The sequence below is a fragment of the Enhydra lutris genome, unplaced genomic scaffold, assembly GCF_002288905.1.
Source record: "Enhydra lutris kenyoni isolate GAN:26980312 unplaced genomic scaffold, ASM228890v2 scaffoldscaffold39, whole genome shotgun sequence".
NCBI classification, from domain to species: domain Eukaryota; kingdom Metazoa; phylum Chordata; class Mammalia; order Carnivora; family Mustelidae; genus Enhydra; species Enhydra lutris.
The window spans coordinates 26504153-26518711 of NW_019154123.1; the positions used below are offsets into that span (position 1 = coordinate 26504153).

Below are 14559 nucleotides of genomic sequence, written 5' to 3' on the forward strand. Positions count from 1 at the left end.
CAATGTTAAATGTACCTTCTGCAGTGTTGAATACATTCATATGTTTGTGCGACCGATCTCCAGAATTCTTTTCATCTTGCAAAACTAAATCCTATAACCATTAAACAGCAGCTCCCCTCCCTGCCCCCGCTGCCCCTGGCAGCCACTGTTCTACTTCCTGTCTCTATGAATTTATGTGCGTCAGATATTTTAAGTGGACATTACAAGGGCTCCCTGAGACCTGGGGAAGAAAAGGTCCATTGTGAAATCCCAAAGTCCAGCAAAGGGGAGAGAAGGAATCTTCCCTAAGGGCTATCTGTGGCCCGCCATAACTTCCTGCATGCTTTCCCGGTCAGCCTAGTCCCCAGCATGCAGTCTTTAGCCCGAGGAAGAACTTCTAACCCCAAAGCATATCTGCCAGGCCTCTCCAGGGCCTGGAGAAAGGTATGCCATTGAGTGGAAAGGGTGTAGGAAATAATTGAGACATGGGGAAGCACGTTTCCTAGGAAACATCCAACCTTGGTGCAAAATGTCAAGTTCCTCAGAAAGAGCACTTGACCATAACTTCCGTCTCCGAAGGTGTTCCGGCGGCCCCTAACCGCCCCATTGCCCAGGAGAGAAGCTGCACCTCCGTGATCCTCCGCTGGCTGCCTCCCTCCAGCACGGGAAACTGCACGATTTCTGGTTACACCGTGGAGTACCGAGAGGAAGGTGAGCTGGCTCCCCCCTGCTCTTCCCTTTCTTTCTTCCCTTCCTCCAAAGGGGAGGTCCTTCAGAGTCATAAACTACTTGCCTTCAAGCTTTTCATCAGGTGTTCCTTCTTGTGTCTTCCAATTCAGCATAAACACCTCCTGGCAGACTACAGCTGCCTTCTGACCTCTAACTTCGAGCAGTGGTTTTCGCCAAACTGATAATGACTCCTGGTAGATTTCAAAGTGCCTTCCTGGGCACTTCTGTCCTTAATAAGTCCTATCCCCCAGACGGGCAATCAGGCCCCTCTTACAGATGAGGAGGCTAAGGCCTGAAGAAAGTTAAGGAACACGAGGCAGGAGTTGGTAAGAGGCAAGGCTGGCATTAAACCCAGGTGTCAAGTTCGCGAATCCGTACTTTCTCCCAGAGTGATAACCAGGGTAGCGTGAGCAGAGCCTGACCCGCACCCCCACACAAAATTTAGAGACCACATATATAGAGATCGCATATACCTTTTGTGTGATCTCTAAACTTTACATACATACAGACATGTGTATAATGATTTTTAAAAGCTGTTCATTTTTTTAATTCGTTGCATTTACGTGCTGAGGGTGCATACATTAGTTCAGCAGTCAGAAACACCTGAACCTGCCACCGGTTATCCAGAAGAATTAGTTACACAAGAAGCTGCCTGCTAGCTCTAGTTGTTCATCTCTGAACCACGTAATGCATTACACAGCTGAATTTCCAGCCACCGTTCGTGCCCAGAACCAAAATCATTTGTTGTGCCCGCCGTCGCTCACAGTATCTCAACTCTTCCTCCTTCTACCCAACAGGCCCCGTGCAGTTCACAAAACTGCTTACTTTGGCCTCTCCGGGAAGCTGTTCACTCTCAGGTTCACCCCCCTCGGCACAGACATGTTCGAGCTGAGCTGGGGACGCATCTCACCAAGCTAGTCCCACCCCACCCCCGCCCCCATGCAGTTCGGTCCTTAGCTCATCATATTCAGGCCGTTCTCGTGAGATCATTTCATCTTTCTGAGCCTCCGTTTCTCCTGTTCCCGACCCCGCAGGGTGTCTGGGGATTTCGGTGTGAAAAGGAAATGAGAGAGTTGCCTGGCACGGTACTTGACGTGCGTGGAGGGCTCAGTGCCTGTTCGCTTCTAGTTTGTTTCCACTTCCAAATACATATTTCCTCTCATCTTGTGATTTATAAAATATATTTATGCCTTATTAAAAAGTTGCCGCAGGGTCCCCTGTAAATTCTGCACGCTCTCCGTCTTCTCACTCTCACTTGTGCTTTCACACCCCTCAGGACCTAGTCAGTCATTTGCCACGGGTGGCCCACGGGCTTTCAGAGCCCAATCAGTAACCACAGCTTCATTGAATGGAATGAGTCAACTTCCCCTTCTTTGTTTGCTGAAGGTCTTTGAAACAATGTCTCTCTGGCTTTTCTCTCTCCCTCTCCTCCAAAATCATGCACTAGGTTCCCAGGCCTGGCAGCAGTCCGTGGCTTCGACCTTGGACACTTACCTCGTCATCGAGGACCTCAGTCCTGGGAGTCCTTATCAGTTCCGAGTCAGCGCCAGCAACCCCTGGGGGATCAGCCTTCCCAGCGAGCCCTCGGAGTTTGTGCGACTCCCCGAGTACGGTGAGTCCCGGCCTTTCCCTGCACCCCAGGCGGGGGAGGCCAAGGCACCGGGGCGGCTCACCCAGTCACGGGTGCCTGCTGGCCGTTGGCATGGCAGGCCACCATGCGAGGGGAACCTGGATTTGCCAGTGGTTTCAGTCAAGTAATATTTCAGAGACCTGAAGAAAAGTGTGATTTCAACTGTCTTGGAGCAAAAGTGAGGTCAGCCACCCATGTTTACCTGGGGCCTGCCAGAGTCCCTGGGCCCCCGCGTGTGTCCCCAGGAACAGAGAGGGGGGCAGGCAGGAGTCATGAGTCACGTGGATGCTATCTGCCCCTTTTCCTACTTGGGAACGCCAAACCTCGTCTCCCTTGGGAACCAAACCTCGTCTCCCTTGGGAACCCCTGCCAGGTGTAAGTGTGCCTCGAGGCATCAGAGACAGCCCTGTTCACCAGTTTAAGCTGGGGAGAGGAAAGCAAGCTGTTTGAAAGGTTTGAATCAAAATGAGTATTAAAAAAATTTATTTGAGAGAGAGAGAGAACACAAGCAGGTGGGGGCCAGAGGGAGAAGCAGACTCCCGGCTGAGCCGGGAGCACCATGTGGGACTCGATCCGGAGACTCTAGGATCATGACCTGAGCCAAAGGCAGACCCTTAACTGACTGAGCCTCCCAGGCACCCCTCAAGGTGGATATATTTTTAGGTGGATATGTTGAGTAATTAAGATACGCCTATAACTAGCTACACGTGAGTATTTTACAAATACCACCTATTCCCTGTCTCACCAAACCCCCTTGGTCCTAAGAACATTTTGAAAGAGGACACCTGGGGCTCCTGGGTGGCTCAGTTGGTTGAGTGGTTGTCTTTGGCTCGGGTCATGATCCCGGAGTCCTAGGATCGAGTCCCACATCAGGTTCCCAGCTACACAGGGAGTTTGCTTCTCCCTCTGACCTTCTCCCCTCTGACGCTCTCTCTTATTCTCTCTCTCTCTCTCAAATGGACAAATAAAATATTTTAAAAAGAGAAAGAAAGAAAGACACTTGTTAGCCTGAAGAAATCTCCAAGTAGTGAGAGGTGTTCCGTGGTACAGGAGTGGGCTGTGTGTGATGGGGTGAAGGAGGAGGTCACGGCCCTGCAAAGACAACAGACCCATGTGTCTCTGGGTTAAGGGGATCCCAGAGTCTCCAGAGGGGCTTCAGAAACCTTCTAGGGCCTCCAGCTACAGCCCAGCCCCCGCCACCCCCGCTGACTCTGGAAGTACTCCCCAGCCTGCCCCAGCCTTGCTCCGTTGGACCCATGACACTGGGAAACCTTGGCCCTGGGCCTCAGAATTCAATATAGATAAGGCACCTGAGTGTCAGCCCCACTGTGCTCTGGGCAGCCTGAGGTGGCCCGGGTCAGAAGAGTTGCGCTGCTGGCGTGCTCCTCTTCTCCTAAGCCACGAACTAAATTTTGCCTCATGTCTTCCTTCTTGCAAGCCTTGGTCCCAAGAGACAGAACAAACATATGTTGGTGCACATGCTTTACATGGGCACACGTGTGTGGGTGTGTGTGGGTGTGTGTGTAAATCATTGCCAGGGAATTAACACCTCAAATAAGGTAATGCTGTCAAATATTGTGCTCAGGCCTGTATTTTGGGTTAAGCTACACCATTCGATATACCAGCTAGGCTCTCACTGTCTGAGGCAGCGGGGTGACAAAGACAAGTGATTAGGATGCTCTGAGCCCGTTCCCCTCCTTTCCTCCTCTGGGCCTTGTAACTCTCCCCCTAGCTGCCGCTGCATCCCTCCTCGGCCCTGATTCTCACTGGCTTTTCTAGGCCTTCCATGTGTTTTTCTCTCTCTCTTTTAACTTGTTCTACCAAATTTCTATTTTAAAATATCCAGAGGTTACATCTCTGATTGTCCCAAGTTTTCTTTTGTTTATGTAGATGGCACAGCACTAGTGGTGGGGGTGGAGGGATATGACTCTGTCATGTCGGCTTCCCCTTGGATGATATTTTTAAAAATAACATTTCAGAGAATCCTGGCATTTTCCCATGATTTAGACTCCATATTTGGTCACGAGAATGCTTTGGGGCAAAGGAGGAGCTTTTCTGTTAATCTTTTCTTTATTCTTATATGACTTCCTCAGTATCATAAATGGATTCTCTCTCTTCCAAAGATGCCGCTGCTGATGGTGCCACCATTTCTTGGAAGGAAAATTTTGATTCAGCTTACACTGAGCTGAATGAAATTGGAAGGTAATGACTCCGTTTTCTATTCCTTCATTCATGGGCTCTTATCATCATCATATCAGAATAATGACTTGCTTTTCCTATTGTTTGTTTCTCCTCACTAAGTGTATTCCCTCTTTAGTAAGAAAAAAAAAACAGAATATTTTTGTGTATTTTTACTGCTCTTTTTTTTAAAAAAGCTTTTTAAGTTAGATGCTTCACTCATAACTGTCAGCCTTTCTTCTATTCTAATATAAGAATTTAAGCCTTTTCTTCAAATTACAATTTTAGTTACGTCTCCTGAGTTCTGATATGTGGCACTTTCATTATCATTCAGTTCAACTATGATTTTTTTTTGACCTAATAGTAATAGAAATACTTTAAAATTTTCAGCTGTGTGAGATTTTCCCAAATCATCTTCGTCTTACTGATGTCTAACTTAATTACATTGTAGTTGAAGAACTTGATCTATGTGATACTGACTCTGACTTTTGCTGGGACTTGCTTTATTTGCAGTACCTGGTCAGTTTTTGTTCGAAGTTCCATGTGTTCCTGAGAAGAAGGTATAATCACTAATTACTGGTTCAGGTCTCCACATATGTCCATATGTCAAGCCCAACACACTGTTTTATGGATATTTGTAGTCCAATCCCCCCTACGCATACCCACACACTCGGTCGCACAATTTATCTCTATTTTGAGTAGAAAAGTGTCCTCAAAAAAAAAAGATAAAAATATGACTTTTAACAAAACAATGAAAAAAAAATCTATCACCTGTCCCATAAAATAGCTGATAGAAAGAAACAAAAAAGAGGTCATCTCTGTGTGTGCATTAGTTTGCACGTGGTCTAGGTGAGAGGGTGGGGAGTTTTTACAAGTTCCCCCACCCACTGAATGTATAAAAAAAAAGTACCCACTAACGGTGGGCTGTTACCATCATCTCTTTGATTGATGTCTCTCAATGAAGCACAACTTTTCCTGAGTAGGGTGGTTATGACAGGGGTTGTGGAAAGAGCCCAAATGTTTGCTATTCCCATTTCTTAGGCAGGAATCACAATGTCATTCACGACCTTTCACCATAATACCCTCCATCAAAAACCAACTTTCGTTCTCCTTTCACTCTTCTTTGTGTGGCCAGAGGGAGAAAAAGGCCAGTGGAAATTTACATGGTGTTGGATGATGCTTATATTGTGTTGCAGATACTATGAAGATATTATACGAGAGGCATTTAAGTGTAATTCTTGCCACATTGTGAGTAGATTCCCAGGAAAGGAACCCAGGCTTGGGGAGTTAAGTAACTTTTTCGAGGTCTTGGCAACCACTAAGTGTAGAACAGTCAGGATTCCAACCCTGGCCTACCCAATTTTTAAGCCTGTGTTTGTTTTACTAGCATATGTGATTTCTCAGTACAGCAGTTTTTGTCAAAAATAAGCTCTAGCCATTGAAATCTAGTCTGCTCCATTATATTCAACTTTTGTGAAGTTCCACATGACTCTAGTAAGGAATCGACTCCACTCCTGGTTCTAAAGGAAACTAGTTGTATGGCTCAGATGCTACAGTGATTTCCTTCCCCAGACATGCATTTGCTATTGAGAACCAGAGGCGAAGGCATGTTTTACCTAGAAGAGATGGATGTTTTAGTATTTCCCAAAGGGGAGCTCAAGTTTATGATCTGTTCAGGGCAATGATGTTTTTGTTTTTGTTTTTCAAATCTCATCCCCAGCCATCTGAAGCTTTTCCTCTCCTCCAAGTACAGTCCTCCTATTTTCAAGAGCTCCTTTAAAAATGCTGCATGGGGGCACCTGGGTGGCTCAGTGGGTTAAAGCCTCTGCCTTCGACTCAGGTCATGATCTCAAGGTCCTGGGATCGAACCCTGCATCAGGTTCTCTGCTCAGCAGGGAGCCTGTTCCCCCCACCCCCGCCTGCCTCTCTGCCTACTTATGATCTCTCTCTGTCAAATAAATAAATAAAAGGCCTGTCTGCTGGAAGGTTCTGCTGCCCCCAAGTGTGCCAGTGTCCCAGAGAAGAGAGGCGCTCCGTTTTACCCTGTCTAGAGAAGGGACCCCAGCCTTTTCCTGCATGGGGAGAGACGATCCTACAGAGGCCTCTGCTGGGGAGGAGATCTGAAGCAACAAGCTCTCACACAGTTTCAGCCACTCCTTCCCATGTCAGCATCCTCTTTACACTGGTTTACAGAGCTACTTGATGCGGCCAATTCCCCAGCCTTCTGGGGATTCTGCTGCAAAAGTTTCACTGGCTCTCACTTGACCCCACGACTGATTTGGACTGAGTTCCTCAGGTCTCCTAGGTCATTTGTCACTCTTTCACTTGTTTTCTGCTTTGAATGTGTTTTTAGAGTATCTCTTCTTCCCGTGTCCTCACCCTTACATGCCTGATTGGAAAAATTCCTTTAGTGGAGATTCAGTGAAGTCTCAGGATAGTGTGAAAACAGATGGCTGGGTTCAACCTTCCATCCTTGCCTGGAGGCCTGGCCCTGCTATCTTTTTGGATCCTGTACAGGTCACCAGTCCGCATTCCCAGGGGACAACTCTCTGGCATCTTCCCATTGCTGTGGTGCCCGTCTCGTTTATTTCCAGTAAGCTTGCCATGCTCAAGTGCTCTTTCCTTCTGTAGATAGACTTTAGGAGTGATGATATTTCTTTATGCACCATGGTTTTTAAACTACTTAATTACCAGAGAGTTATTTTTAACAAGATAGTCATATAGGCCTATAAGTCTAGGTTTAAGTCCAATGGAGAAAGCTGACTCACATCTATGGCCTGTAGATACCTGCGGTATGTCTCACATCAGTATCTACATGTTTTATTTCCCTTCTGTTTATGTGCAGCATTTTTTTAAAAGATTTTATTTATTTATTTATTTGCTTCACTCTTACTACCTCCTACTGGGCTACAGCTGAGTCTGGGAACCATTCTATTCTAGATGTGGCTAATTTTGTCAGATGTGAAGCTGGCATGCTGGTTATATATACATTTTTCAATGTCCTTGTCAGTTAGAAATGACTGAAGTATTTATGAGTGAAATAACATGGTATCTGGATTTTGCTAAAAATACCACGGGGAAAAAAAGGCAAGAGGTAAGAAAGAAAGGGATGGAATAAGGTTGGCAAAATGCTAATAATGACTGAAGCTGGCTGCTGGCTGCACAGATCTATTATACTATTCTCTCTACTTTTGTGTATATTCAAAGTTTCTGTCACACCAAGATAATAAATATAAAAGGAAAAAATTGCCTCTTTAAGAAATGTTTTTGAAATGATCATAGAGTAGAATTCCTCCTTCTTGCACATTATTATTACCGTTGTATTTTACAGAAATATACTCCGCTTAGAAAACTGAACCTGTGGTTGATATTTCGAAGCAAGAGAGAAATCTGTTGACTAAAATTGATATGAGTTTTTTGCATCTCAGAGATTCCTGAACTGCTAAGGCAGGAAACACGGCTTTTCTTGAGAGATCACATGATCATTTCAAAATAGGAAAGTAGGATTCCTAATAAGTGTAACTGTCTAACCACTTCAGAGAAAACGTTACAGATCCTTGAATAAAATAATACCTGGTTGATGGAGGAAGCTTCGCAAAATGCTTTCTGTCTTCCGCTCTCCAGAGGCCGTTTCTCCATAGTGAAGAAGTGTATTCACAAAGCTACGCGGAAGGACGTCGCGGTGAAATTCGTTAGCAAAAAAATGAAGAAAAAAGAGCAGGCTGCCCACGAGGCTGCCCTGCTTCAGCACCTGCAACACCCCCAGTACATCACTCTCCATGACACCTATGAGTCCCCCACGTCCTACATCCTGATTCTGGAGCTGTAAGTACAGGCGTCTTGGTCGTCTCCAGTGTCTGGGTTCCTTCGCACCCCGCCCCCAACAGCGGTTACTTTCTATACAATGTCTTGCTATGTACCGAGTGTTGTAGGTCATGTGCGATCTCCCGTCTGTTTTATAAAAAGGTGGTTCCCATTTACAGATTAGAAAAATCAAGGGTAAAGAAGGTCCTTATCACTAGGAAATGGAGAAGCTGGGACTTGAACCTGTGTATCTCTCTCCCTCGGATTCTCATGTTCTTTCTACTATGGACTCTTGGGCTGGACAGGGGTTTAGGAAGACTGTATGGACCCTAGGCTTGTTGACAGGGGTGGGGCTGAACTGAAAGGGGGTTTGTGCATCAACCCACTGACGTGGCAGCCATGATCTCCCACCTAAGAAATTCCTTTTAAAGTGGAACCTTGACCTTCAAAATATTCCACTCATTCCAGATTTTCTAGGAACTCGGGCATCTCCATACTTGGCCCTAGAACACATCCAATAAAGCACATTCTGCCCCGCTACTACCCCAGGCTAAGAACAGAGATCGTGTCCTGTGGTTCACAGAGATCTAACAGAGGCTAAAGAGAACAGAGTCCTCTCAGGAGGACGGAGCCCTCATAGAGACGTCATCAGATGCATGCTGATGACCCTGCCCCAAGACCGGTGCCACACATGTCTCCCCGGGAGCCTCTGTCCAGAAGAGAAGCACCTCCATGTACAGCTTTCCAGCTGTCATTTTACTGTGACTCTTGTGTGCTTGTTTGTCTAAATGTTTATGGATGAGGGCCTTTGAGGCAGTCCTCTATAAATTTATTTATGTTGGAAAAAAGACAGCCAAAAAACAAACATCTTCGGCTACATTTTTTAATTCGTTGAAAAGAAACAAGAGAAGATGGAACCAACTGTATTAATATTTGTACATCTTTTGTGATACATTATATAGCTGTATAGTAGTAGATCAATTGTCACTTTGGATTTAACGAAGACCCTTACAGAGAGCCTTCCAGAACCTAATATCAAGTGCTTATACAAGTATTATCACTTGTATATCAAGACAATATGGCGGACCCAGAACCTTAGCCCCTTCAGTTTCACCAGCTTGCATCGTTCTGGGGGAAGGTGCTGATTACCAGGCTGCCTCGGTGCAATGGAAGGAAGCCATTCTTGGAATGAAGAGCCTGGGCGCTCATCCCAGCTCTGGGATTTGGGGGCAGGGTCTTTAGATTCCCGGGCCTGGGGTCTCATCTGTGAAGTCTGAAGAATTATTTCCACTTCTCAGAGACATTACAGGGATTAAATGAGGTGAATAGTGGATTGAGTTAGTTTAGCAAACGTTTACTGAGCACACCCTGTGTGCCTACTGCTGGGAGGACCTAGGCTAGGATGGAAGGAACAAAGGTGAAAAGGGGTGGTTCTTGCCCTCGAAGAGTTCAAAACCTGATGAGGAGGACCAATCCATAAGTGATGATTTTAGCTGAACATGGTAAGTGCTGAGAAAGAAATGCGTTTTGAAGAGGGTTGCTGTGAGAACATAGGAAGTTGTTTGTGGGACTGGAAATTCAGGAAAGATGAGTGGACAGACAGTGCCCAAGGTAAACCCTGTGCTAAATCTTGGTTATGCTGTGACCAGAGGTCCTCCCTTTGGTGGCCATCTAAATCCCTGGTAGAGTTTTTCTCTGCTAGGCAACAGAGGTTCTGATGGCCTAGGCTAGGGTGAGGCCCGGGCATCTGCATTTCCCAAAAGCTCTGAGGGTGGACTTGGTATGAGGGCTTGCGGGTCTCGGAGCAGCACAGCAAGAAGCACGGGGGGGAGCATCTCACAAACCCAGGCCCCCTCCACTCCATGCTCATCCCTCCCGCCTCACCCCCCGCCAGGTCCTAGGCTTTGCTCCTATCAAGGAAAGCAGGAGAAGATAGCAGGGGGAAGGACCATGCTAGAGGAGAGAATGGAAACCTGACTGGGGTGGAGGGAGATCAACTGTGCTCAAAGGTGGTTTCTACCTCTGGTTCAAGTCTTTCCCGGGGATGTACCTTTGACAGCTCAGTGCACATTGGACTAGCAGTCTGACATTTGGTCACTCCAGATGCTCAAGAGGGTACAGGGGACCTGAAAACACTACTGAGCACTCAAGCTGCTACTGATTAGGCATACCGCTTGACTCTTACACAGCCCCCGGGGTGAAGTCAGTCTTATTGCTTACTCCCAGTTTAAAGATGAAGAAACCAACACAGGGTTTAAGCGACTTGTCCCAAACCCCCAGTCTGTAGCTGGCAGAATAAGGACTCAACTCTGAATCTGGCTGGCTCCCCCTATCGTGTTCTCAGTCATGGTTTTTAAGATTGGAAAATTGCTCACAAGGCAAAGGGTCCCGAAAAGGGTCAAGAATGCCGAGGACAAACTTTTCCCACTTTCCATTTTCCCCAGCTAAAAACTGACAAATAAAAGCAATTTGCAAAACATATTTGCAGGCGTAGAGCCACCAGGTTCCAGTTAACCGAATATTGAGAGAGAGCGCGCTCTCCTTTCTCTCTCCTTCGAAGACTTTCTGTGTTTTGCCAACTAATCTCTTAAAGAGGGGTCAGACCTCTTTCCTCGTGAGCGGTTTTTAACTTTAACAACGTAGAATGTGTCTTAAGGTTACCCATGTTTCTTCTGTGGAGCATATCACATGGTAACTTTTAAATTAGCTTGTTAATTTTAGTTCTGAACATTAATTTTGGGTTCTAACTAAAATACACATGTGTGGGAACATCGATCTTCATCTATAAGCAAGAACAGGAGAGATTCTGGAGCTCTGACCAATCAGTATATGTTATTTTTCCATTTCTTTACAAACATATTTCCTTGACCGATTCCTCCCTGATTTCAGGATGGACGATGGCCGGCTCTTAGACTACCTTATGAATCACGATGAGCTGATGGAAGAGAAAGTCGCTTTCTACATCCGGGACATCATGGAAGCTCTTCAGTACCTCCACAACTGCAGGGTGGCCCATTTGGACATAAAGGTAATAAGCAAGAACTGCACTTGCACGGAAGTGGCCAAGTCCAGCCTGTCAGTCATTACCCTTGGGGAGGTCCATTCTGATTCATTTTAGGTACTTGGGTTAGAATCCTGACAAATTTTAAGACAGGAACTAGGTCGTCCCACAATTCCAGTGTGTTCTTTGTGAATTAATGAAAACACCAAGAGTCACCATGACATCTGGGGTGAGGGAAGGTCGGGAAGATCTTCCCGCCTCATCTAACATTTTAGAAGGAAGCCAATAGATGTCAGGTTTTTGTTTGTTTGTTTCTTTTTAATTAAGTAAGTCTTGATTTCTTTTTTTCTTTTTTAAGATTTTATTTATTTATTTGTCAGAGAGAGAGAGAGTGTACAAGCAGGCAGAGTAGCAGGCAGAGGCAGAAAGAGAAGCAGGTTCCTCACTGAGCAGGGAGCCTGACTCAGAACTTAATCCCAGGACCTTGAGATCATGACCTGAGCCAAAGGCAGCCGCTTAACCGACTGAGCCACCCAGGTATCCCAAATGTCAGTTTTTTATGGTGCCCAAGAGAAGCCCCTGTTTTCCAAAATGAATAACCCACTCTTTTTTTTTTTTTTTTTTTTGAGTCAGTGCAGAAGTAAGGGATAGTTGAGAAGACATGATTTTTAATGTCAGACAGCTTCTCTGAAACATTACCCCAACACAGAATTTAGTCTAGTTTGTAGGCCACCAGGCACTTTGCATAGGCAATTTCTCGTGCTCTATAGGCTTTCCCAAAGACTAGCAGAACTATGTCTGAACCACGAGAGTCGTACTGGTAGACAAGACAGAGAGCTCAACTTGCCTTCTCTTCTCCCTCCCGCCTGGGTCTCCTCAGCCCGAAAACCTGCTCATTGACCTACGCATCCCAGTGCCTCGGGTGAAGCTCATTGACCTGGAGGACGCCGTCCAGATCTCGGGTCACTTCCACATCCACCACCTGCTGGGGAACCCCGAGTTCGCTGCCCCAGAAGTGATCCAAGGCATCCCCGTCTCCCTGGGCACAGACATCTGGAGCATCGGGGTTCTGACATACGTCATGCTGAGTGGGGTGTCCCCCTTCTTGGACGAAAGCAAAGAGGAGACCTGTATCAATGTGTGCAGAGTGGACTTCAGCTTCCCGCACGAATACTTCTGCGGCGTGAGCAATGCCGCCAGAGACTTCATCAACGTGATCCTGCAGGAAGACTTTCGCAGGAGGCCCACGGCAGCCACGTGCCTGCAGCACCCCTGGCTGCAGCCCCATAACGGCAGCTACTCCAAGATCCCCCTGGACACCTCCCGCCTGGCGTGCTTCATAGAACGCCGCAAGCATCAGAACGACGTGCGGCCTGTGCCCAATGTCAAGAGCTACATCGTCAACCGGGTCAACCAAGGGACGTAGCCGTCTCCTCGCCCTTGGGGTTCCACGTGGAAGTGCAGTGTGAACCAAAGCAAGACTGAATGTCTGTAAATAGTTCTGTTCGTTCGCTCCACGCAGTTCTCTGGCTTGAGAGACAGACCTCTTCAACCTTGTCCGTGGCTATTCAGGGTCTGGGCAGCGGCAAAATTACCCTCAACCCAAGGGCTTTCCAGAAGGCCATTAGAAGACAAAGATGTGAAGAGTCACCTAGAGCGTTAAAGAGAGGGGGCAAGGATACCAAGAATATGAGCCGTTATGAAATTTTAACAGTGAGTTCCACAACGGGCGGTGAACTGGGCAAAGCAGCAGCTCGAAGTAGTGAGCGCAAAAGGTTTCTAACCCTGCTGAAATTGGAAGCAAGAAAGTTCTATTTAACAGAGATGTCACGTATGTCCACTCTTCTGGTTTAGATTACTTCAATATAGTTTCTTAATAGCATTCACATATACAGTAAAATAGATCCCATTCGGGTTTCAGAGTTTTATAATATAGAGGTATATATGACATCGATCCTAAGTAACTTTGAGCACTCCGATTAAGACAGTCCTTTATTTATCGAAGCATTACATTGTTTTGACTAAGCACAATAAGACGACAAGTTTTTTAGAGCATTTTATAAATCTTGTATAGAAATCTCTTACCAGAACCCATGCATTAAGAGAAAGCAATGTTACCCTTCTGCAATCTGTGAATGAGAAGCTTTTTCTCTCAGTCACAAGTATCTGATTAACATAGGTTCTGTATATGAAATGCTACCCCCAAATTCACTGGCAGCTCAGAGTTTATCTGGCAGGAAAGCCTGCCAGGAAATAAGTCCAAATACAGTTAAGAGTTGTGGGGCTATTTTTATGTCTACACTCAGTTTGAACTAGGTAATGAATAAAACAGGTTCACACAAAAGGGCAAATAGAAAACTTTCCTACGGTTCCTATGAACAACGTTAACAACACTTTCTGACTTCTTCTACAGCTGTAGAAGGCAGTCCTCAGAAAGTTGGCTTGCTTTATTTCTAACCCCTTCTGGAAGCTGAGGGGTGCTTACCAAAAGGAGGCAGCCATATAGGCCTTTAAAGGCCTGGTCCCAAGTCCTTTTTGAAGCCATGGAATAAAATCTGATACATCACTCGGACAGAGCATTGAGTTTTAACTGTGATTGCCGTACTGGTCACCACACAGCCGCTGACATTTCTCTGGACCAAAAGGACTAATTGCACTTTGAGGCCAATGCTGCTTTCTGGTGCGTATTCTCCACACAAGGTGATTATGAACTGCCCTTTTCCCCCCACGCTGGTGGAAAACAAACAAACAAAAAAATCAGCCTGGGCATTTCATGGTTGTTTTTCTTTCTTGGTTTCTGGGGAAATTTTTTTGTGTTTTTTTTTTTTTTTTTTCCTGTTGGTCCATGATCCACGCTTTGTTTTCTAGGATGTGTTTTGAAAATTGCTATTATGCAAAATTACTTTAAAAACGTAACTCAAGTGTGTCCTCAAATCAGGTTTAATGGCGCTGCTTCTCTCCTATAATAGGGTTGAGAAAATTGTGCAAGCAGAGAGTTTATGAGGGATAAATAGAATTACACATCTATCTAAATGAAAAGGATAGTAGACATTAAGCCTGAACTTTAATATATAAAAACCCTTATTCCCACAGTGGAAATGTAAAATTAAAAGTACCTGTCTTTCTTTTCCGTCTGTTTCAGAGTCACCTTCCTCATCCACACTCCAGCTCATCCCATCCGAGACTATAGATTAATCAATTAGTAAGAAGTACAAGCAATAAGACTAGGTAGCACTTC

The 14559-nt window shown here is 45.8% G+C and overlaps 1 protein-coding gene across 2 annotated transcripts in view; it reads left to right on the top strand.

Annotated features, from left to right (window-relative positions):
• The window catches only part of LOC111154980 (kalirin-like), a 109900-nt gene extending 95822 nt beyond the window's left edge, over positions 1-14078 (top strand). For both annotated transcript variants that reach the window (XM_022514937.1, XM_022514938.1), the window contains exons 23-28: positions 559-690; positions 2156-2320; positions 4462-4540; positions 8141-8341; positions 11210-11348; positions 12202-14078. In XM_022514937.1, coding sequence (XP_022370645.1) covers positions 559-690; positions 2156-2320; positions 4462-4540; positions 8141-8341; positions 11210-11348; positions 12202-12747 — 1262 coding nt within the window. In that variant the 3' untranslated portion in view covers positions 12748-14078. The remainder of the gene's footprint in view (positions 1-558; positions 691-2155; positions 2321-4461; positions 4541-8140; positions 8342-11209; positions 11349-12201) is intronic.
• Positions 14079-14559: the final 481 nt, after the last annotated feature.